The 23,683-nt window shown below is 39.1% G+C and overlaps 1 protein-coding gene across 6 annotated transcripts; it reads left to right on the forward strand.

Annotated features, from left to right (window-relative positions):
• The first annotated feature begins 595 nt into the window (after window positions 1-595).
• On the forward strand, window positions 596-22,016 carry ube2h (ubiquitin-conjugating enzyme E2H (UBC8 homolog, yeast)). 6 transcript variants are annotated; one of them, XM_026327206.2, is made up of 8 exons: window positions 596-848; window positions 9,174-9,235; window positions 14,301-14,386; window positions 15,342-15,416; window positions 15,514-15,553; window positions 16,093-16,145; window positions 17,272-17,400; window positions 17,570-22,016. In XM_026327206.2, exons 2-8 carry the CDS (start codon window positions 9,195-9,197, stop codon window positions 17,692-17,694), a joined length of 549 nt encoding a protein of 182 aa, XP_026182991.1. In that variant the 5' UTR covers window positions 596-848; window positions 9,174-9,194; the 3' UTR covers window positions 17,695-22,016. The 6 variants fall into 6 exon arrangements, with proteins under 6 accessions (XP_026182991.1, XP_026182990.1, XP_026182994.1 ...); XM_026327205.2 differs by lacking the exon at window positions 9,174-9,235 and having other exon boundaries at window positions 598-882; window positions 14,310-14,386; XM_026327210.1 differs by lacking the exons at window positions 596-848; window positions 14,301-14,386 and adding an exon at window positions 11,603-11,655 and having other exon boundaries at window positions 9,198-9,235.
• Window positions 22,017-23,683: the final 1,667 nt, after the last annotated feature.

Genomic DNA, 23,683 nt, shown 5'->3' on the forward strand with positions numbered 1-23,683 from the left:
CTTTATTGAAAGATGATCTTATGACTTCATATGTGAGGACGCAAAAAACATTTCTGTTGTCAAAGCAGATATGAAGTTGTCCTTGGGGTACTTGTGTATTTTTAGCCATGGCTGTGCTCTTGAAAACATTGTTCTGAATCATGTATCCTGTAAATTTCAACCTCATTTCAGACTGATTTGGTCATTTAACATAAAATAAACAGAAATGAGCTGATTTATTTTCATAAAATATGATCATTGTATGCCAACATTTCCCTATTGTTTGAAAGCTGTTCTTCAAAGTGTTGCCATTGGTCCCAGGCATTTTGGGGTATAATTTATATCCTGACTGCTTTTCTCTGCTGGAGAACATGGAAGACAAAGGAATGACAGACAGGGCCACTTGCAAAACCCTGAAGAATACCTTGATAAGCGTTTTTTGTATGACTTTACTTCTTTTTAAACCCTTAAATAGAAATCAAACGTGTGAGTGGTGTAAAACGAGCATTATATATAATATCCAAGCACAATCCCACAAATTCCATAAATAAAACTACAAACATGGAGGTGTCTATTGACTTTTGGTCGCAGGTATATGACGTGTTCGGCGGAGGGATCCTGCCGTTCGAGAACCATGGTGAGGACTCGGAGAGGCAGCGAACAGCAGAGGTCTGACGTTAGCTCAGCTACTCACTCGGACAGAGAGACATTCAACCGTGAAGACGTTTTGCTGTGAACATTTCTGAAAGCAAATGTTAACTTTCGGATAGTGCCGTTTGCTAGACTGTCTAGCGTTTCGGGGCTAGCTTTCAGTTTACTTACTGGTTGTTCTGCGGTGGAAATAGCAAAAATGTCGTCTCCAAGTCCAGGTAAAAGGCGAATGGATACCGATGTGGTGAAACTGTATCCTTTCTGAACATAAACAGTCTCTCAATCGCTGTCTACTCAGCTATTTCCTGGTGTATGTGGAAATATGCAGTGAACAAAGCAAACGTATTGTGATGTTCCTCCTTTGTGTTGGTAACTCGAAGCAGAAAGAGCTTTCATTGTGAATGACTGGTGTTTTCTGTAAACAACATTTTGCTAGCAAAGCCAAGTGTTAACGCTATTTCTGTCCTGCGAACCTTGAGTCGCTTATCGGAGCAGCTGCATTAGCTAATCAGATCGGTCTTATGCCCTTTCAGCGTTTTTCCAGTGCAATATTTTTGTAACGTTAACGTTAGATGTCTAGCTTGTTGTCTATATTTGAAAATGACTGCCACAGCCGAGCAGACGTTAACGTTGTTCTCCTTTTACCAGATTGTGTTACGTCTTGGTGCACAACCAACAGACCTGGCAGCGGTTGACCATATAAAAACACCTTATGGCAATTTGGTTTCTTTGTCCAGCCTGTTGTTAGTCGGGAACTAAGCCAAACTGGCCCTTTACACGTTGACACAGGAGGTTGTTTACATAACGTAAGGCTAACGTCAATTGAAAATGCTGCTGTCTTTTGTTCTACTCTCGTAAAAACGTTGGCCTTATTGCAGCACCTACAGTGTTCTGGGTCTAATTAGTATTGGTTTGTAATCCCACTGAGGGTTTTGTAATTGTGTTATTGCATCTGCCACTTGAAATGTTAGCTGCCTTGTAACGCTCATGAGCTTGCTCGCTAGTCTGCTGCTTAATTTCAACATCAAAATGGCCACCTGATCTGTGTGTCTCACTGTACTTCAGTGTCTGTAGGCAAATCTACAGAACACTTACTTGTGTAATTTTTACATTGGTAATAATTTATTTAAAAATATTGAAAACGCAAATGAGCTGTGATGCTGTTAAGTGGTGGAGCATGTCTTATGAGCCTTAAACTTTTAGGTAACTTCTAGTATGTTCTGTTTTTAAGTCGTTTTCATCATGTTTACTTTTGTACTGAAGATTTATAGACTTTAACATAGGGTAGACAGAGGGGGTTTAATTATAAACCATAGCTACATTTTCCAAGCCATAGATTAAGCCAGGAGAACAGTATGAACAAGTAGTTTTTGTTTGTGCCCCAGCACAGTGGAAGCCAGTTTAATGATTGGGTAGTCTGTTACTAGCCGGAAATGACAGGAGGGAGGGACTTAGAACAGCTGATGGGATGGCAGTAAAGCTTAGTCAAATATGGGGTTACAAGTGTCCTGGTCAAAACAAACCAAAAACAAAGGACGTTGTTCCAAAAGAGTCATCATAATGGTTTAAAAGGGAAAGTTTAAAGATTTTGGTACTTTAACTTTATTTTTTGTTATATTTTCATATAGAGACCTATCATGTCTTAGATGACTACTTCTGCATACATGCTGCCTTATACCTCCACATTACAGTGTCACTAGCCTATACATTTGAAACTACATGTGGACCCACGGTGCTTACACTTCAAGAGCTAGTTTGTTTCCAGCTACTTTTCTCTTGCCTATGGCATTTTGTTATATCTAGTATCTAGCAATAGATACTAGACACCCCCCCCACACACACACACACACACACAAACACACACTCAACTCCACTTATGTATAGGCTATGGCAGCCATGAGAGCTGTGTGAAGTATGCAGAACAGAAGTTTGTAAGAACTTCCATGCGCACACACACACACACACACACATACATCTTGCAATTGTAGTGCACCCCCTCTCCTCATAGAGCTTGACTGACAGGCAGGAGCGCATTTGCTGTATGCCACCTGCTCAGTTCCATACAATGACCTGTGTGTGTTTTACGATACCATGAGCAGTGATCAGCAAGTTTTGAGGAAGACAGCTATGTGTGTTTAAATGTAGGTATACAGAACTTTGTCAGCATATGGGTTCACAGTAGGGAGGACTCCAGGTCACTGGTATGGGGAACAATTGCTCTCTCTCTCTCTGTTTGTGTCCCCAGTGCAAAACCAGCATTAACAACCTCCTCTCTGTGTTCCATATCCATGCATCTCCCCTTAGTGTAACCAAAATCTGAAACTCAGGCTGCATTTTAGACCGAAGCAACTTCTTTTTTATGGGCTGACACTGAGAGCCCTCACGCACTAATTTGCTGTGGCCACCGGAGAGCTGAAAATCTAGATCAGGGACCATCAGGGAATTCATGAAAATGAATGTCAGAATGACCTCAGCATGTAGTATCACTGGGTTTAAGCTTTGTCCTGAGCCTGGCCGATGGATGGCAACTTGCCTTTAGCACCAATTGTGCACACTGTTTGCATGCCTGTAGCCTGCACTCTTTGTGCTGTTTAATGAAATTGTCATGAAGACGCCTTAAACTCTATTTCCATTATTCTTTGACACACTTTCTTTGCAAATTAATAGTCGAGTAGCAAATGACAACTTGTTCATTGTCCAAGTCTTGTCAGACTGTATTCGTAAATGTTAAATTGTTTTGTTCTCCAAACGATCTGCTAACTTTTGAACCTTTGCTATTCACTCTCACACATGGATGTGTAGCTTTAGTTTTAGAACATGTTGTTCTTGAACAACAACTAGTGTCTGTGTCATTTCAAAGAGCTTTACATTTAGATTGCTGTGTGGGGCTGCCTGCACATACTGTGTAGGTTGTTGTGCTATTATTTCCATGTATTCATAACTGGTCTACTCACTTTACAAATGCTTCCAAGCAGTGAGCTGCTGGAATTTGAGTACATAAAGATTACAAAAGACAGAGCTTATTGGAAATGCCAACACAGGCCCCTGTAATGTCGGGTGTAGGGTTTTTTGACAGACATATGGAAATGTGTAGAATCTGTACAACAGTTTATTACAAAAATCACTTAAAAATGAGCTGAAGAACATTTTCATGAATGTGTATTTGTTAAAATGATAGAGGTGTTTTATGAAATTCGTCAACAACACTGTCATTAATGATTAAGCCTTTTTGCGTGCTACCTAATGAACAATAATACAGAATTTTGAAATTGATTTCTTATGGGTACAGGTTACATAACTGAATGTGCAACTTTAATTAATCTCTTTTTTTTTTTTTGTTTGTTTTTTTTTTTACTTAGCTTTGCTACACCTCAGGTCACTTGAAAGTCATTGAATTTATTTAAGTAGAAATGTATGTAATGGGCAGTTTGTTAAAAGATGCAAGTAAACAAATTGATTTTTAACATCAAAAATTAGAGTTTGAGACTTTATCTCAAATCTATAACCCTCCCTTTGTTCAGCTCTGGGAAACTGGACTTCTGTAGTCACTGCTCTGGCCATTGTTCTATTGAACTGTTTATCTTAATAATATAATGGAGCTGAAGATTGGAGGTGTGTATTTCTTCATGTATAAAATCTCATCGCATTAGAGGGGATAAGTTTAGTGAACAAAACTGCACTGAAGTTGTACCTTTCAATCGTTCCTTTGATGCCGGAGGATCTGAAAGTGCTTGGATAGCAGTGCTGTGAAGCATAGCCAACAGTGAATTATATTTGTGACTGGGCAGTTGTTGAGAGGGGAGTTGTATGCTTCACCAACCCCAGTATCTATCATCATACCTGGCATCACTACCAATATATGTGTATATATAGATGTTTATCATTTCACCCCAATTCTGATTTATGAGATGGTACAAACATGTATCATGTTTGTGTTTTACCTTTCACTATTGTAAGATTTATTTTTCAGAGGTCCCCTTTTCGCCAAAGTGACTGTTGAGGAAATACTTGGCCTTCAGCAATCCTCATTTATTCAGTTGTCCACAGTTTGTGGGTTGGTTTGTAGAGGCAGTGTCCACCTCCTACCTACGTTTTTTTTTCTTAAACATTCTCCCCGCTCCCTTCCCCACCACACACTCTCCACCCTCTGTGAGTGGAATACCAATCCTGAGCTTTATCTGCTCTCCACTTGGTGTTTCAGCCCCATTGTGCACTTGTAACATGACATCCGGACAGCATCAGCAGCAGACTCTTTTGTGTTTCCCGTTTACAGGAGCCTCTGTGACCTCCACCTCCCACTGCTGTGTCACACTTTCATGGGCAGCAAATCTTTTCCTCTCTGCATTATTATTGCAGGCCTGAGCAAATTAACTAACCAACACTGGTCAATGTGAGAAGCAGCCAGCAGCTTTCTGTCTGTTCCTGACTGAGAGATTGATTGAATGATGAGCTTGTGATGAGAATGGGGAAAGCTCTGGTCTGGTGATGCCGCTGCATACGCTAACAACATGTCTTGTTATTGTCGCGTAACAGAAGTTGCTCCACAGTGGTAGAGAGAAAAGGGTAAGAAACTGACAGAAAAACTGACAGAAGCTTAAAATGTAATACCAAAATTCACATGATTTGTTTATTTTGGATACGTTCAAATGGAAATATGTAGGAATTCGCAAAAAGAACATAACTGTAGAATGAAAAACTTTTTCCTCTGACCAACATATTTATTACACACTGGCATACAGTGATTCTGCAAGACATTTTGCTCACCTTACTAATGGTGAAGCCTGTTTTGTATAGACACAATCTAGGTTATATAAAAGCTTTCTCTTGCCTTTATCTGTCATTTTTGTAAATGCTGAGGGTACTTGCACCTTTGTCTACCTAGGGATTCTTCATAATATGCCACATCATCCAGCTCTAAGCGAACTTCTGCTCATTTGTTTTTGTTTTTTTTTTTTTTATAAATGAACATAAGGCAACCTAGTATATTGGGGAGGGGGTCAACCTTGATTGACAGAGCTGTTTCAGGGATCCAGGAGCGAGGCATCACTGACAGGGGGAGATTTGAGGCCCTCACTGTTAATCCCACAGGGCAAACAGTGAAGCTTCCTTCACGCATGGCTGAGTTCCCTTAGAAAAACAGATGGACTGAAGTTCCTCTCTTCTTTTCGCATTATTCTTTTTGTTTTTTCTGGCATTGGGGAGCTCAGCCTACCATTGCCACTCCCGTGCACTACTGCTTTAATGTGGAAAATTGAAAGAAGTGACACAAGCATGTTTGGTGAAACGTTGGGCCAGTTACTCAGAATCCATTCACCTAAAAATATTGTATTTAAATTTTTACTTTTAGGCTCAGAGAGCACATTAATGAAGCGAGCTTTACTGTAAAGTGCATGTTATATTATCAACACCCTTTCCTTTGATAATCTGCCTCAGTGCATTTCTCGTCTTTATCAAAATTCACTGTCAGTCCTTCACTCTGTCAGTCCTTCACTCTTCAGTCCTTCACTCTTCTAAGATTCAGGTGTTTTAGCATTTTCACCAATGTGTCACTTTTGAAATCCAGGTGTTTTGTTTTTAGAACAGAACAGCATATCTTGTCTTTTCAGTTAGATTTTCTTATTTCAAATTCAGGTCGTTGCTTCTCTTACAATGGCTTGGTTTTGCAATCATTAATGATCATTTAATTTATGGTTTAATGCGTGCAGCTCATGCACATAAATACACACTTTTTGCTATTGCTCTAAATAGGCTGTGGATTCAGTGAAGGGCTAAAAGGAGGAGCAGCTGAAGGATTCATGTTTGCTTGCAGTGGGTGGGCTCTCGTCTCACACCAGAGAAGACAAAGAACTTAGCCTGCGCTGTACTGTGCTGCTCCAGCTCTTATATAGCAAGATAACCATCAACTACCTATATTGAGGCCTGTATCAAATAGAAACCAAATCTGCATTTCGAAGTGATTATAATATTTTGAGTCAGTGATTGAGCTTTGAGCTGGTTACTTTTGTTTCATTGTTTTAGGTAAATTAAAAACTGTTTTATTGTGCGATAAATTTAGCTAGGATTATGCAAAATGAAAATTGTGGCTTGGAAAGACAACTGTTAGAATTTTGAACCATTATAATCATCATCATTATAATGTTTGTTTTATAGGTTCACCCCAAGGTGTTTTAGCCTTAGTGGGTGGATGATACACCTTTTTGTTTACACATTTCTAGATGAGCTTAGAAAATGTTAACTCATGGTCACCTACGTGTGAGTTCAACATGTTAAATTACCTCTGATACAAATGTTATGTGGGCTTTTTGTCTGCTGTAAACAAAGTGTCATGTAGTTGGTTTACAGTTTGCCATCTCATACGTTAAATGTGTTTCGATTCTAGATCTGGCCTTTCTAATTTTCAAAACAGAAATTGAACTGAGATATTGATGAAGCTCATGTATTTCCCATCCACCAGTGAACACAACATTTAACAGCTACTATACATTTACATGTAAATTTCAGAGTAAGGCCTTTGGGGCCATATGTTCATTGATATGTAAAAACTGCTGTGCGACTTTCTTTCGCACAGGCGCTGGCACCAAGTGCTCCATCAGCATTCACTTAATGTGTGTGAAGGAGCTTTATGCTTTGAGAAGAGACAGTTTGAGCCCAGCTTTGCCTGATAACTCCACACTCAAGAGCATGAAAGAATTGTTGAGTTTTTAAATTCAACATTTTGTGCCAGACAGTAAAAAATAAAAGCTACTTTGACTTCCTGAAACACAACCTGTCCAAAGTACATTGTGTTAATGTTAAACACAGATACATTGTTCTTGTAGTGTTTTGTTCTTCAAACTTGAAAGAATTTGGACAAAACAGCAGATAAGGAAATTAAATAATAGTAGGAAACCAACTTGCCAGACACAGTCACTACTAACACAGATGTTAGATTTGCCTAAACATAACCACAGCAAAACACATTGTAACCTGCCAAAGTGGCTTATATTGTGAAGAATGTATAATTAACAATCCAGTACTGAACCTAAATCTTTTAGCCTTAGCATAGATTTCATTATGACCTGACTGTTTTAGACTAGTTCGCTGTTACAGTCTCTCAGATAAGAAAACAGGGACCAATGAAGCTGATGTGTTTTTAGTGTTGAGAAGAAGAAGTTAAAGTAGATGAATGTCTTGTGTTATGCTTTTAAAATCTTACCCTGAAGAAATCTCCATGTCCAAAAACCTCCAGATCCCTTAAGTTTGCTTGTAGAAGGTTTAAGACATCCAAATATATTGTTTTTATAATGTGATATAAGTGTACTTGTTTTAAGTCCTAATAAACATAAATTTTATCACAGCTTTTTAGTGTAATCTATGAAGGATTAGAGTGAACACCATGGCCAGTTGATCTGTTTTTGCTGCCGTAATAATCACATCTACTTAATGTGTTTACAGGTATGTTTTACCACAGGTTCCAGAGACCCTTGTTCCTCTGATATCTACAGCTAGAGGAGAGGTCTCTTCCATCTCTTGTGAGATGTGGTCAGTTAACAGAGGAGGTGTGAGAGACTGGCATGACCAGGGGGCTGTTACTATCATACCAACACACCACTCTTCACTTATCAGAGCCTGCCAGGACGCTCCCAACTCGTATGAGAGTTGATAAGAACCAGGACATATTTATTGGAGCGGGGGGAACTGAGCTACATAGTGGGTGGCTGTTATTGTTGAACCTCTAATATATCATTTAACACTCATATGCGTAGAACACCAAAGTGACAGTTGTGGCATTTAAATCGAACTGGCTTGCTGCTTTTCAGCTGCAAATCAAGACCTCTTTTATAAACTCCTAAGTATTTAGGCTACTGTTGGTAAAATCATTTCCACCTCCTGCTCTACTGCTTTTTGCATTTAGGTTTATATAACTAGCTAAATTTACTGAAGTTACTAAAATTTCTTAGCGTCACCTTGTTGGAGCTCTGAGAATTTCCTGCTCTGACAAACATCTGAAACAGTTTCAGTGAGCAATCTATAGGTTAGATGAGTGGGAGCTACAAACCTGTCTGGTTCATTCTAATTTTTGTCCCCCTTTATCTAGAGTTTAAGAGGGTTTTGGACTGTTGAAAAGAATAAGTAGGGCTCCAAATCTGCATTAAAAATGACAAGTAGACTAAGGAGAAACATTACACTCGGTATGAGAGAATAGAGGAGTGGGTCATTGGGGTTGGATGATGATGAATGCAGGCGAGAGCTGTATTTGTTTGGTGGTGAGCTGATTAAAGCTCACTCTTACAGGAGCACCATAGCTATTGCTTGCTCTCCCTGCTGTGGCAGGACGGTTGCGGCTACACTAGCTCTCTCTGTTTTCAGGCCGCAGTGTAGTAGAGGTCACACAGTAATCCTGCTTGGCTCTTAGCAGTGCTCTAATGCATACAGGAACATTTACACTCGGGCTAGGACTTCAGAAGAGAGGATGCACATTTATGCAGAACCTGCCAACAAGTAAACATTCATAGTCACACACCTAAGCATGCTAAATTAATTTTCCTCTGGCTCTCTTTCAGTAAGGCCTCAGCAGTGAGTCCATGTTGGGAGGGAGAAGGAACAGCTTTGTAGCTGGTATAATGTGAGTTTTGACTTTGTTGTGTGTATTAGTATTGTTTCTCACTGGTGCAAGGCTAGTTCTGTTCTTTCTGAAAATAGTAGTAGTATTTATATATATATATAATATTTGTAACTGTCACATTATTAGCCTGTGCATTTCCTTTTGGTAATCTATACTTTTCTATTTTGGTGAAAGAAACCTACATATTGCTTATACCCTGAGGGCACCTGCTGTATTTCCTGCCTTACATCTGCAAGGTCTTTGATTGTATATTGTCACTCTTATCTTTGTGTGAGGGAGAGAAAGTGAAAGAGGTTACTGCCTCAGTTTCTCATCTTTGAACAAATGTGTGGTAGTGTCTCTTTTGCCATTTCAGACAAGTAAATTGTCAACTTAATCCATTTCTTCTCCTAGCATATTATCTCTCATTTCTGGACCCATGCAACTGCCAAGGGGCAAGCAAGCCAAGACTTTATGCTGTCAGCATGATGTTCAGCTGATTTAGACATACAGCCAGGCACTTCTCTGAAACTGAGCTGTGTTCACCATTAGCAGGATACTGCATAAGAATTTGCATTTATAGCCCCAATCTGTTGAATGTACTGTTAATGCTAAAAATTGATTATATCTTAAAGTTTGGATATTGCAGAATATCTTAATTGTGCAATATCTGATTATTTTATCTGATTATGATACATTACACAGTTCCACCAGTTAAATATTAGTTATGCAGCTGATATGTTTATTTGCATTTAAGCCATAGGGCCTGCATATTTGCTTCAGCTAGATGCCTTAAATGCAGTATATTGGTTGCACTGCCTGCTTAAGTTTGACACTGTTTCTGTATTTGACCCTGTTAAATACACAAATAAAAATGCTAGGTTGCTTAACTAATGCTTTACTTACTATTACAGAAACAGTACTTCTTAAAGCTGACCTTATTCTACCCTCACAAATGCTCCTTGTTCCTGCTGGCTTTAGGGGGTTGTGAGCTATTAGTGTGTTGCAGACAGACTTTGCTCTGCAGTCTGAAACATAAGCGTTGTTTTGTTATGTTCCACCCCGAACACTCTTCTTTGTTGATAAGTGCCATTAATAATTGGAATTTTTGCATGGTGTCCCTTCTGTTATTCAGTAACCTAACATGCTCCAAAATGTCTTGCTGGTCAGAGTGTTGTTGTATTTGCTGAATTGTAAATAGTCTAATTCTGTCTGCAGAGTTAGTTTGTAAATTGTGCTGGCATTTCTTTGTTTTTTAGAAATGTACTTGATGACTTCTCTTATTAAAGAGACTGGGACATGCTTTGAAACTTGCCAGTTCCCTAACATTTACTAGATCAACAATTGTTTCTAAAGCCTGATATTCAGCCATAGTTGACACTGTGTTTGATAGAGTGCTGTTTACGGTTCCCCGTCATGTTTGCTTTCCATGCTTAGAAAGAGGTTGGTCAGGATGGGATATTTTGAACCTGTGTGAGACAGGGTAAGTGGCCTAAAAGGACCAGAATGAAAACAAGACATGTCTAGACCACAACTGTAAATGCTAGTTACTGCATATTTTTGCACTTAAGTCATCAAATGTGCTTTATAAAGTTCATTTTCAGGCTAAAGCTGACCATAGTCTTTAGATAATTTTTTAAACATTTAGAGGTTAATTGCTAGTCTGAAGAAAATTCTGTTACACAAATTTGTTTCTAGACTGTTTTTAAGTCAGCATGTCATTATATGAAAAAGTTTGGCAGTGTAACAGTGTTAACTCCGGAGGCCGTGTTGCTGTTTGAGTGTATGTTCTTCTGGACTGTTGGGCACCTGTGCATTACATGTCACATTAAATGTCTCCCTTGAAAAGTAAATCTTGATCAATGGGATTTTCTGATAAACTAAAGTATGCATGTGAAAGGTGCTATCCACAGATACTGGCATATCTATAATAATCCAAGGTCTGTGGGAGCTGATACACAGAAATGAGCTAATATTATCAACTTTTTCAGCATTTATTTATACAACCTAACTTGCTGACACATGCCCCAAACATAAATGTTATACTAATATGCTTGTAAAACCCAAACTGCTCTCTTCCTTTCATGTCAGCTACATGAAGGTGAAACTGATTTTCTCTTTGGCAATTCAAGTGTGTCGTGTCATGTCACCTCAAACAAAATGGCAGTGAAGCTCATTTTTCTATGTACTGTGTGTCCTGCCTATCCAGTTATGTTACCATGCACCTATCACTGAAGACTTGCCCAAGTTGTGCCAGAAGGTGTATTCTATACCTATGGGGGTTGGCTGGGTGGCTGTTTGCCAGCTGCACTCTCAGGCTATCTTCCACTCCATTAAACAATTGAAAATTTACAAACTCTGCCAGACACTCCCTTCTGTTTTCAACAGACCTGTGAGCTCCTTCATAGCAAGACGGATCTGTTGCTGATGGTGATATGAAGGTATTTACTGGTTGGATTGAATGAGTACTTGAGCTTTGGACTTTCCCGTACAAAACAAAAGGCCCCTTGTGTCATGATGACATGGACGATGGCCAGAATCCCATCAAAGTGAATTCATAGTTTTGGAATTGGCACAGCTAAGATGATGAGCTGAGAGTGTTAAAGTTGATGTCAAAGCCACATTCTTTAGGATTAACAGTGTGTGTGACTTTGGCTGCTATGGATTTTACCAGGAGACCAACAAAGGCCCATGGGTACCTCGATAGAGACAGCATGGTTTGTTTATGAAACTTCGGTTTATTTCATTAACACGAGTGTACCAGTATGTAAGAATTCATTTGGTGCAATATGATCTCCACTTTATCTCACATGATCAGCTGGTTACAGGATTTGAATATTTACTGATCACTACAGCGCTGACCTTTGTGTTTATGCATGCTTCTAATTTTGCTGTCTTGTAAAGTAAGTTCATACTACTTTTGAAATTCCGTGTAACAGTTTCCTCACTCATGAGTGTCAACTAACTATCTAAAAGATAAATGTTAAACATGTCATCTTCATTTTCTAAGATTAAATCAGACATTTAATTTTTTCAGATCAGTTCTCTGCTCTTCTCAGTCAGTATGGCCAATGTCAATTAGCCTGCAACATAATCAGAGTTGATTCAACCTTATCAGTAGCTTGTCCCGGGCTTATCTCTATATCATAACTCACACATCCACACCATCCACCTCCTTGGCATTGCATGTAGTTGTATACATTTATTCCCACATCAGCAGTTTTGAAGCTGGTTAGGTGTATGGATGTCCTCATGTGGAGGCCACAAATATAATGCATGTGTAGCATGTAGTCTGATGTGCAGAAGTGTTTTTTAAAGAAGTGGCATGATTTAGGTAGGCATTACACCTGTGGTATCAGTGGTCATTTATTCTGTCTTGGACTTTACATCAAAGAGCCTCAGAATGGCTCCTTGACTCCAACACGAGTCCAACAGAGAAGTTCCTCTTTTCACTGACAAAGACACATTTCCTTGCTGAAGCCAAAGATTCAGTCTGCCCTTCAGACTCACCCAGAGCTTAAAATAACCTCCAGTTTGATTTAACTCTTTGGGGTCAGTGGTACTGCTAACAGGATACACACTCAAATCCACAGACAAGCCAGCTGCATGAAAAATGGAGTGTTATCCTATCTCTTCTCTCTCTAGTGAGTTCTCTTGTTCAACTCTCTCATTCTGTGATTTCTTTTTTTTTTTTTTTAAACTTGTTTTGTGTCTTGCCTACCTTTATTTCCTGTGCTGCTTCCCTCTGCTCACATGAAAGGAAAATCATTTCTCTGTGATGATTTTGTTTTAGTCTGGGGAGCAAGAATGATCAGAGCATACATCATATCCCCATAGCTGCAATGTGAAATTTGCCATCTGATACACTGAAAAGAAATAAGCTAATGTGTGTTTGGATTTGTTATTACCGTAATTACTATATGTCTGTAGAGGAAAACAGGATGATTATTTTCTCCTCCCACCACAATAAACACTGCTGTGGCAGATGATAGGGATAAATACAGTTTTTCTAAATCTCAACCACTAAATTTGCTCAGAGGTAAATTATATTAAAATAGGTGAACACCAAAATAATCAAAAGTTATTACCATTTAGGCTACGTAGCGCTAATTTTAGAGACCACTACAAGCTATTTAAAATACATCTGCAGTTTGTTGCATAGTAACTTAACATAGTAACATCTTCTGCTGCCAATACCAGAGCACAAAGCTTTTTTTTTTTTTAAAGAAACTCTTAATGCTAAACCTAACCATGGAAATCAGGTTCAGCTAAACACATTATTTTTTAGATGAAAACAGCACCTTCATTTAGCTACAAAGAAGCCTCTTACTGCTACTAAATATAAAGTGGCTGAGACTTTAGGACACTGCTTAACAAAAGCACATTTCAACATGTGCTGTATCATTATTGATTTATTTATTTGAAGAAGGTTAATTGTGTCCAGTCCACCAATGTAAAATATTGTTGATAGGGCCACATGTACATATGATTGGTGTAAATATTGATTCAGTGTTAGCAGTACAGGTGCTAATGTTAAGTGGCAGAACCCCAGACCACCTTTCTATGGAGACAACCTTTTGTACCGTGTTTGTCTCTGTGCTTTATGTCCATTAGAGTGTAACAGGTGCAGGTGAATATGATCTCTCGCTCTCCCTCTCTTTTGAATCACTGGCTTTAGACTATTAATGCAAATTGCCACAAAGCTATTGATTCTCAATTGAAAATGTGTAACTCCAGAACACGGGATCAGAACCAAATCCAAGTGTAATTTTCCCGCATTGATTTGTTTTCATTATCTGTCAAAAACTCAAAGTTATCTCTTTAGTCGTCATAGCTCTGTATGATATAAAAGAATGATGGTGAGTCAGGGAGAGGAAAAACATCAGACTGCTCATGTCCTTGTCCTCTCTCTAACAGAGCATATGATAATGTATTACATTGAAAGCAACAGGAGCTGAATTTCCATTCTAGAGAGGCCAAAATGTTTGTAATCCTGATTCTTATACAAGAACTGTTCATCACTGTAGCCCCTCAGGTTGTGTTTGTTTATATGAGTGCAGTCACATGAAGCCAGTGTCCTTAACAGCCTTTACAGTATCGAGAGCAAGCATGAAGTCACCATCCTTAGTGGGCTCAATGAGTTTGTAGTGAAGTTTTTCGGACCACAAGGAAGTAAGTGTTTCTCTTTTTTGACTTGACAGTATGTTTTGTTTTGTTTTTTTTCTTGACATATTAAAACGTTTCCTAATTTGCTGCTGAATCCTCTCTGGACTAATTAATGTGTTCTAGAAATCTAGGCTCTGGGGTGGGTTTTTATAACATTTCATTGCAGATTCATATTGCTGTTAAAATTAATTATTTAACCATTTATTGCCAAACAGACCACTAAGTGACAATGAATCTTGTTCTGAGTGTATCCAGCGCAGGAATTCGTCATTGTTCTCTTTGGAACATAAAGAGAGGTTCGTTGCAGCGGGCCAAGAACGTAAAATGAATTGAAACCAGGCCTGAGGTCACAAAGTGTAAAATGGAGAGGAGCCAGGCTTGAGGGGAAAGGATGGATGAGGCCTCATCAGCAGGAAATACTTCTTTCATATGCTGTGTGCAATATGCGTCGCACTAAAACCACCACTTACACATTAGAAAAGAGAGGAAGTGGGTGTTGGGCCCTGGTTGTGATGCTTAGAAACTGTGTCAAATAAAATGGCCATGTTGTGTGTACATCTATATGTATGCACATACTGGCTGGCATTCCTCCTCACGGAGCATGCTGTTCCGTTTCAGTACGGCCACATGAAGGTCCAGTTACACACAGCTGTTGTAGGAGAGCACCACACACTCCCACTGTCTCATTCTCTGCCTCTTTGATGTCAGCGTATTATACGAAGTGATTTGGAAGTAAGAATTCTCCTGGGCTGAAATGTGTTACTGCACAAAATAAATTGGCATGGATAAGTGGCATGTGTAGCTCATTTCTCAAGTGGTGCTCTCTCTGTTGTGTTTCTGAGCAGAAGAGAAAGGAGTGTAGAAAATTGATATAACCTTGCAGTGTCTAAATTTGCTGGAGTGCTTGAAGGATGGAATATGATGTTCAATGAAATGAAAGTCTTTGCTCTGTCCTGCATAGCACCGTATGAAGGAGGCGTGTGGAAGGTGCGAGTAGATCTTCCTGACAAATACCCTTTCAAATCACCATCAATAGGTAGGAGCTCTGCTGTCACATGAAGCATTGTAAGATCCCATTTTCTTTGGTTCCACTTCACTCTGTTATGCTGTCCCTGTCTCTGTCTTTGTTTTAGGATTCATGAACAAGATTTTTCATCCCAACATTGACGAAGCGTAAGTTTACTTCAGTCCATCAAGAGTTAATGTTTTTGACGAATTTTGAAATATACAGTGACAGTGTAGACTATTAAATGACTGTTAATGACACTGGAGGCTTGTGTATTAAAGATTTTCTATCTTGTGTTTTTATGTCTTTTAGCAAGTTCTAGTCTAATGAAATAGTAAAAACAATCAACATGTGCTTGTGAACTATATTTTTAGCTTTTAAATGAGTCATCAACTCTGGCACAATTGGCTGAGAGCAGCAAATGGCACAAATGTTGAATATTAATCCACTGCTTAGAAGTTTATTCTTATGAAGGACACGGTCCATGAAGGTGGATCCTTCAGAGGATCCGATGAACAGGCTGAACTGTCTGTTCATCTGTCTGCTCTGATAAATACCAAAACTTTCGAAGAGACAGACCAAGTTGAGCATTTGATGTGTTGAATTTAAAAAAAAAAAAGGAATATAACATCCAGTTCCTTGCTGCGTCATCTTACCTCCCTTTGGCCTGACACTTCTAACTCTTGTTTTCTTCTTGATTACCCAGGTCAGGGACAGTTTGCTTAGATGTCATCAACCAGACATGGACAGCCCTTTATGGTGAGTAGCCCTGCTGCTTATGTGTCCATATTAAGTTTCCTCACCAGGGTCTATGTGATTATGTGCGAAGAACTTGACCCAGTGCCATCAGCACCAAAAAGGTGACTGGCGGCCCCTCTCCACCCAGTGTGGGACCACTTGACAGCAGCGCAAAATTGACCCTGATCTACTTACTGAGGGGCGAAGTGAACACTTAAGTAATGCCTTCAGGCAGCACGGTCAGAAAACATTCACCTTAGACAGGAATGATTTACTGTCTGTCAGCTGTGAAAGACATGCCCACATGCTTTCGATGGCTGCAATTGTACTGTTCTCACACAGCTGCTCTTCTCACTGTCACTGTCTTTCACAGCTACTCTCCATGTCACTGTGTCCTTCTCCCTGTATGTTCCCCCATTAATTTCTCATCACAGCTACTCCACAGGGCTACAATTGCTGTTGAGTATTATAAATGGCTCTACGGTAATAATCCTAGCAGGTGTTTGAGCATCCTTCCATATTTATTTTCATCTTCTTGGTATGACTCAGAGCCAAATCTTAAACCGCTGAAATTGGTTTAAGTAATTTGATTCTATTTAATTTGAGTTGAATTATTCTACATTAGAAAAGTTATCAGGTGAGGTTGCCTGCTTCCCTATTTTTAAAACAACTCAGACCTTTTTAAGAGAATCAGATTTCTGTTGTGTTACCTCTGTGCTGCAGAGTTTGTGTCAAATGTTGCACAGAAGAAAATCAGAACAGACAAACCTGGAAAAAAAAGGGCCAAATGAGTGTCATGTGTAAAGAGTCTCTGAAAAAGGAGAGGGAACAAAAGCAGCTGATGAAATCATCTAAACATGACACTGCCGAACAATAGGGAAGTGTTTGTTTTCCCACCTTGAATGGGCGCAGCAGTGACACCTAGGGGATGAGAACAGAAATGCAGGTTTCTTTCACAGTTGAGGCCTACTAGCAGAGAGCTAGTTAAAGGATTAGTGAGCTCTAGTCTGTGTGATGTTGTCAGGCTAAAGATTTTACATTTGTGGACTGCTAGCTAGTATGTACGCAATACATCTCCAGTCCTTTTAGATTAGTGGTTAGACATGAGTGAGGCATGAGAGTAACAGTTGGTTTTCTGTTCCCTCAGATCTGACCAACATCTTTGAGTCGTTCCTGCCCCAGCTGCTGGCTTACCCAAACCCCATCGACCCCCTGAATGGAGACGCAGCTGCCATGTACCTTCACCGGCCAGAAGAGTACAAGCAGAAAATCAAAGGTTTTGCAGATTAAAGATCTGATGGGTGTAGATCCCAGATCCCTTTAGATTATTAGATTATTGCACACAAGAGGTTAATCAGTGCAATATCATCAGTTTTGATAACCATTGCTTTTGCTATGTCTGACCACATTCTCCCTGTCTAATTTTGTGTGTTCTCCTTCCACAGAGTACATCCAGAAATATGCAACAGAGGAGGCTCTGAAGGAGCAGGAGGAGGGGGCAGGGGACTCTTCATCTGAAAGCTCCATGTCTGATTTCTCAGAAGATGAGGCCCAGGACATGGAGTTGTAGTGATAGGAGGGCTCCCCCATCCCACATCTTTAACCCCCACAGAGACTATATTTGATTTCCTAACCATGAGAAAGCAGACTTATAATATTCATATTTAAACAAGTTGATTTTTTTATTATTATTATTATTACTACTAAACAAGGATTTTTATGGATATCTAGCCTTTGGTGTGTTTGACAGACACCCCTCCCATTCTGTAGCTGTTTCTCCCTTCACAGATGTCGCGATTGCTTTCACATTCTCTCCCTGTCATCTCTGTATTTTTAAAGTGTGTCATGTAGTTGTAGGCAGGAGATCTCCCAGTGAACATCTCATTTTTTTAAAATTTCCTTTTCACATTTTAAAATAGAACTTTCCAGTTATACCTGAATCCTGATTTACTTTCTTTTTCCGTAATGCTAATTGACTCTGACCAACATTTGTTAGTTACTACTCCAGAGCTGCTTAGGTCACACTTGCCTGGGTGCTTAGGTCACACTTGCCTGGGTGCACAAGCCTATAATATTATCCTGTAATGATGGTATTTTTTAAGGCACACAATAACAGTGTGTTTTTAGCACACCTTACATAAATATACAAAGCATATAGTGCCAATAAACACTGATAAATCAGCCCTAAAGGTAGCCTGGGTATAACTGAGTATAACTTTTTCAGCATCCTGACAGCGACAGTACAACAGATCCCTTTTTTTTTTTTTCTCGTTCAGTTTGGATGTGATCTTGGCTGTTACTTTAGTTTTTGTTACTCTTGGTCGACCTGCTGCAGCTGTCTACATGTGCTGCTGTGCAGTGCAAAATAAATGCTTAATAAGGCGATGGTTTGAGAATAATTCACATAATGTCTCATTGCAGATGAAGTGATAATGTGGTGACAAAGATGTGTGCTTTTGGTGATGGCTTGTGAGACATACACTAGCCACACAAACTGTGTGGAATGTTTATGTGCAAAGGCAATAGAAATGGCTCCACTGAGGCATTTGTGGAGATTTTGGTCAGACTCACTTTGCGTTATGGAAACAGGAAAAAAAACAAGAGCTACACTTTAAACATCTGACTGTATGAATTTTAGATTTCATACGACTTGCAATAGTTTCCTGCAGAAGGCTCTTCAAATACATGAGCAGTCTCTCTGCACAGGATGCTACTTGTACTACATATATTCTGATGAATTTAGAAAACCAGCAACAAATATCAGTTTTAATTTTATTGAAAAGCTACAAAAATAGATGGTTACTGAGCAGCTCTGAACAAAAATAGTGATTCAGGTTTGTGTAGTATTAGTTGTCCTCACATTCCACTGTTACCTGGAGTTTGCTCCAATGCATGCTCTGCATACTGGTCTGACCTGTGGTATATATCCTGACTGCATCAACTAGAATCTCACACTTGGTTTACCTACCATGATCTCTTGATCTCTTTAGATGACTAGTTTGAAGAAGATTACAAAATAAGAACCCAAACCCAACAAATGACAATACCTCTTGTAGCAGTTTTGTTGAAGGGATTTTATTTAACATTAATTTCATATGTACAGATTTGACATCGTAAAAAAAAAAAAAAAAAAAAAGAATAAACAAACCCGGCGTCATTCATTGTTGATTAAATGCCGTGAGTTAAGACATGATGTGTGGAAAGAGATTGCAATCGCAGCTTTCAGTTTTGACTTTTTATTTTCTACTTGTTTTTCTTGTGTTCAGATTTTTGCTCAATTTGGGGTGGGGGGGTTCAACCCATTTGGATTTTTTTTTTTTTTTTTTTTTTTTTTTGTACAGCATCTACCTTGTATAGTTATAAGACACGTCTTTGTAGCCTCGTAAAAACTCAGTGTTGTTTGTCGAGGCTGACATGGCAGTCAAACTACCTAGAAAACATTTGAAATGTACTCACTTCATAAACAGCAGTAAGAATCACTGGTTGCTTTGTGGCAAGTTTTGGATCCCGAGTGGGAGAATTCAGAACCGAATCATACACGGGAGGTCGTCTTATCACTTCTGATCTCAACTCTTCTGTGCCTCATCAAAAAAGGAAGGTGTCGATCAATGAAGGCCCCAAAACCAAGTTCCCAGAAAGCCATGAAGGTCAAAAATTCAGCAGCTATAAAAGCAGATTGTGTTTAGTCATCCTACTTTTCTTCTTCCCCTGCAATCTGGTCCTGTGCAATTAGTGATTTGACATGTAAATCTTCATTCTGTTGCAGATGAGCAGAATTACCCAGAACTGAGTGCCATTGGGTGTGTTTAAGATAATCTAGAATTGTTAAACATATATGGCTCAGGAAATGCAGTTTGGTTGTACCTGCATGGCGATTAACAGCTTTCACCCATAAAGCATCAAAAGGATGGAAATCATGCAAATATTTGTTGAACTGTGTTTTTGACATGCCAGGATAGTTAGTTTTTGCTGGGTGGTGACTTCAACTAAATGGCAAATGCTTTATGGCTGTATTTCAGATAGACTTAGCTAGTTTGGTATACTTACCTGATAAAGCATTCATTGCTCATCTGATCTTTAGTTAGTGTCTGTTGTGTGGTTATATGTAAGGTACTCCATAGACATGCCTGCTTGTCCTCTTCTTGCAGATTCAGAGTTGTACAGATCAGTGTGAGTGATTTCAAGCTAGGGTGATATTTGACCTGTAGTGAGCCTGATAGATGTAACTGTACAGAAATCAAAGGTGTGGTTCAGCTCCTTTTGAGAGATTGGATTTTTTTCCAAAAACATGATTAAAAACACAGTTCTTTGCTCATAATATCACATTTAAATCAGATTTAGAAAGAGACACCTCTTTTGTTTTTAAGTTTCAATATTTATTAGAAGAGTTTGGCTGTTTAAAGCTATGGGATAATAATTTCTTCCATCCAGCCTGGAGAAGTGTTGGATGTTAGCTTCCGGCAGGATGCATACGCTTTAACTGTCTGTGAAGTTGACCAAGGGCAAGGCCATACAAAGCAATGTGAATGTTTTACATGTGTTCACAGTGTTTGTGGTGAAGTTTGTGATCCACATTCACTCAAAGAAAGTTAAAGTGTAAAATGTATACGAATCCGTACTTTCACAATTGGCTTGTGTTTTCTCCCTGAGCTGCCTATAAATGTGTATTTATTAAGTCTTTTTTTTTTTTTTTTAATCTTGTCATCAGGCACCACTGTTGCAAGTTAAGGTTCAGCTAAAAAATCACTGGAGAACTTGAACTTCAGTTTTTTTTTTGTTTTAAGTAATTTAGATTGGAATTCTTGTTTAATTTTACATTTATGCAGTATTGTACTTAAGTACTGAAAATACAGTATATCAGAGTTGTGAATTGTAATAAAATAGCACATTATGATGCAGTGGTGCAACAGGGAACTAACAATGCTTATGTCGTTTTTCAAAAACACTCGTGTGTTTGGATAAAAATCATAGGTTTTGTTTTCAGCATTATTTCCATTATCTGCTGAGCAATAAATTAATGATATTCTCAGCTGTGGCCTGGTGTTGCTGTCGTAAACATGAAAAACCATCTGATCTCTTTTTTTTTTTTTTCTTTCTCTCTCTTCCAACTCCATGAACATTATTATAACTTATTAAATGTCACAAGAAGTAATGTGTTTCAGGTTGTCAAAAAAAATGATGCACTCAAACCAGTAAATTATGATTCCCTTTAAGACTTTAGTTTAGAATTATTTTTGAAAATTGAGAAAAAAAAAACATTTTTTATTTTGGCTTTCTCCTCTCCACCCCTTCAGCTCTAAGGCCACAGGCTTACAGAAAACACTGTCTTAACTGCCTACAGTTTTAAACAGTGACTCGAGACAACTGGATTTCACGTGACAGGTTCCAAAATTCTACTGCAAACCTGCAGAGAAAATCCAGTAAAGAGCAATAGTCACACAGCTGTACTCACCCACTCCCCCACATGCTTCCAGATCTAATCAGAACAAAAGGCCTGAGCCAGGTGATTAGGCTGGTCTATCATCAGTCTGTAGACAGGATATCCAGGGTGCATTCTCTGTCTTTTCAGCATAGCTGCAGAGAACCAGCACCCTGATCCTATGTTGTCACCTTCCCCGTGTGTTGACTGTGTCTCCCCGTGCACTTGCATGCTTCTGGTGTGGAGTCTAGGCCCGCTTGGTGCACACCTCCCTTTCTGTCTCGTGCTTGTGTGAATCTGTGCCCTGTGCTGGCCTATTGCTGCCATCAGGAGATTTAGCAGGCACACACAACACAAAGAATGGCAGTTTTTATAGAAACTCTGTTTTTGGTACTTAGTGTGTGATACTTGAGGGTAAAAATCAAAAATTTTGTTTTTTCTTTTAAAAAAGTCCATCCTTGGTATTATTTTAATCACCCTCTTTGCCCTCCTTTTGTTTTTTCTTTGCATTGTGAAATGGGCATGCTTGTCAAAAAGACAAATGCTCTCTATTAATAGGCTTATAACCTCATAAATAGTTGTGTATAAAATAAACTGTTATAACTTCTTTTTTAATAAAACATTCAATGTGTATAAATGGTCTTTGAGGCTGATGATTTGTAGCTGTTTAATTTGAAGGTTTTGCGACGTTGCTCTATAGTTTCTCCGTATATTCTGTGTTACACATTTGTTTGTCTGAGCTCAAATGATTAAATCTGTATCAAATATATACTTTACTGTCATAATGCAGCTAAGGTTCCTTTCAAATTAATGTTATTCTGTGGCTAAGTTTTACTCTTGAGTTTAGATGGATCTGAATTGTTTTGCCCTTAATTTCTCACTTCCAGTAGGTGTCGCTATGGCACTACGCTCCTTTGTCGTGGGTCAGCTGGTGCAGTATGGGCTACTGTTTGGCATGTTTCCTGTCAGATCAACTAGAGAATGAGCTTAATACCCCAGTCTGAAACAGGCATCCAAAGACCCAGAGTGGCTGCAGATGTTTCATTCAAACATTCACTGCGTTGTTGGTGTTTTATACATTGTTCACTCCTTGTTCCATCCACAGCGTTGGTTAGTGTTAGATACTATAGCATAAGGCTGGTATACTGCAGTGATGTGTGCCAAATCAGCTAAGCATCTGAGCCACTGACAGGGGTTTTATTTTGAAGAGAACAATGCACAGTGCCAGATTAACCTTGCATCCACATGAAAATGATAGGTGTCGTTTTAGCAGTGTGCCACAAGAGGGCGCCGCCTCCTCTATCTTCCTCAATCCTCAGCTGAAACCCCCTCTGTATAATCACAGCAGGGGAAAATAAATGCTGTGACATAAGGCTGTTTAATCCTCTCTCCTCTGAAAAATGTATTCTGTCACGCAGCAATCTGCTCTCTCTTCCTGTTACTCGGCACATCTGCAGCAATGCTGAGACACTAATGATCATTTTCATGTTTATGGCAATTCTGGAGGCTGTAGTAAGAAGCAGATTGCATTGTCTTATAGGAGAATATTACTCTGCAAACCTCTTTCTCTGTGATGTGCACTCAGTGTACAGTGCTGGGCAACAAGCTCCAGTGGGTCCAGATCAGAGCCCTAGAGGGTCTTGAGCCGGGCCAGGAATGTCTGTCAGCTGATCGACACTTAGGCCTGCAAAACAAAAGAAATGATTGCACAGAGCCGAGATGGCTGTCATAAAGGCAGACATGGCACTGGGTCAGCCTACAGAGGGTATATGTTAAAATGGCACTGCAATTTATGCATAAAGATTTTAATAAGAGCATACGCCAAGTGGTAGTCTGGAGTTTGAGTAAAACAAAAAACTGAGTCCTGCGTAATGCAAATCCATTACAAAGACTTTATGTGGAAAATGTAAGAGGCTCAACTCCAACCTAAGATAATGAGATCATCTCGGATATTATACAGCTTTTTTTTTTATTTTTATAAAGGCTGTAACCCTAACATTCAGGTAAACTATATGCGTAAACACTGATGCAGTGCCTTTTTAACTGTATTTGTGCTTCTTGTCAAACTCCATGGTTGAAGACTTGTTCATAACAGATTATTTTTGAAGCCCAACCCTCTGTTTTCACCCTGCCTCCCTTT

The sequence above is a fragment of the Mastacembelus armatus genome, chromosome 23 (genome assembly GCF_900324485.2).
Source record: "Mastacembelus armatus chromosome 23, fMasArm1.2, whole genome shotgun sequence".
NCBI classification, from domain to species: Eukaryota; Metazoa; Chordata; class Actinopteri; order Synbranchiformes; family Mastacembelidae; genus Mastacembelus; species Mastacembelus armatus.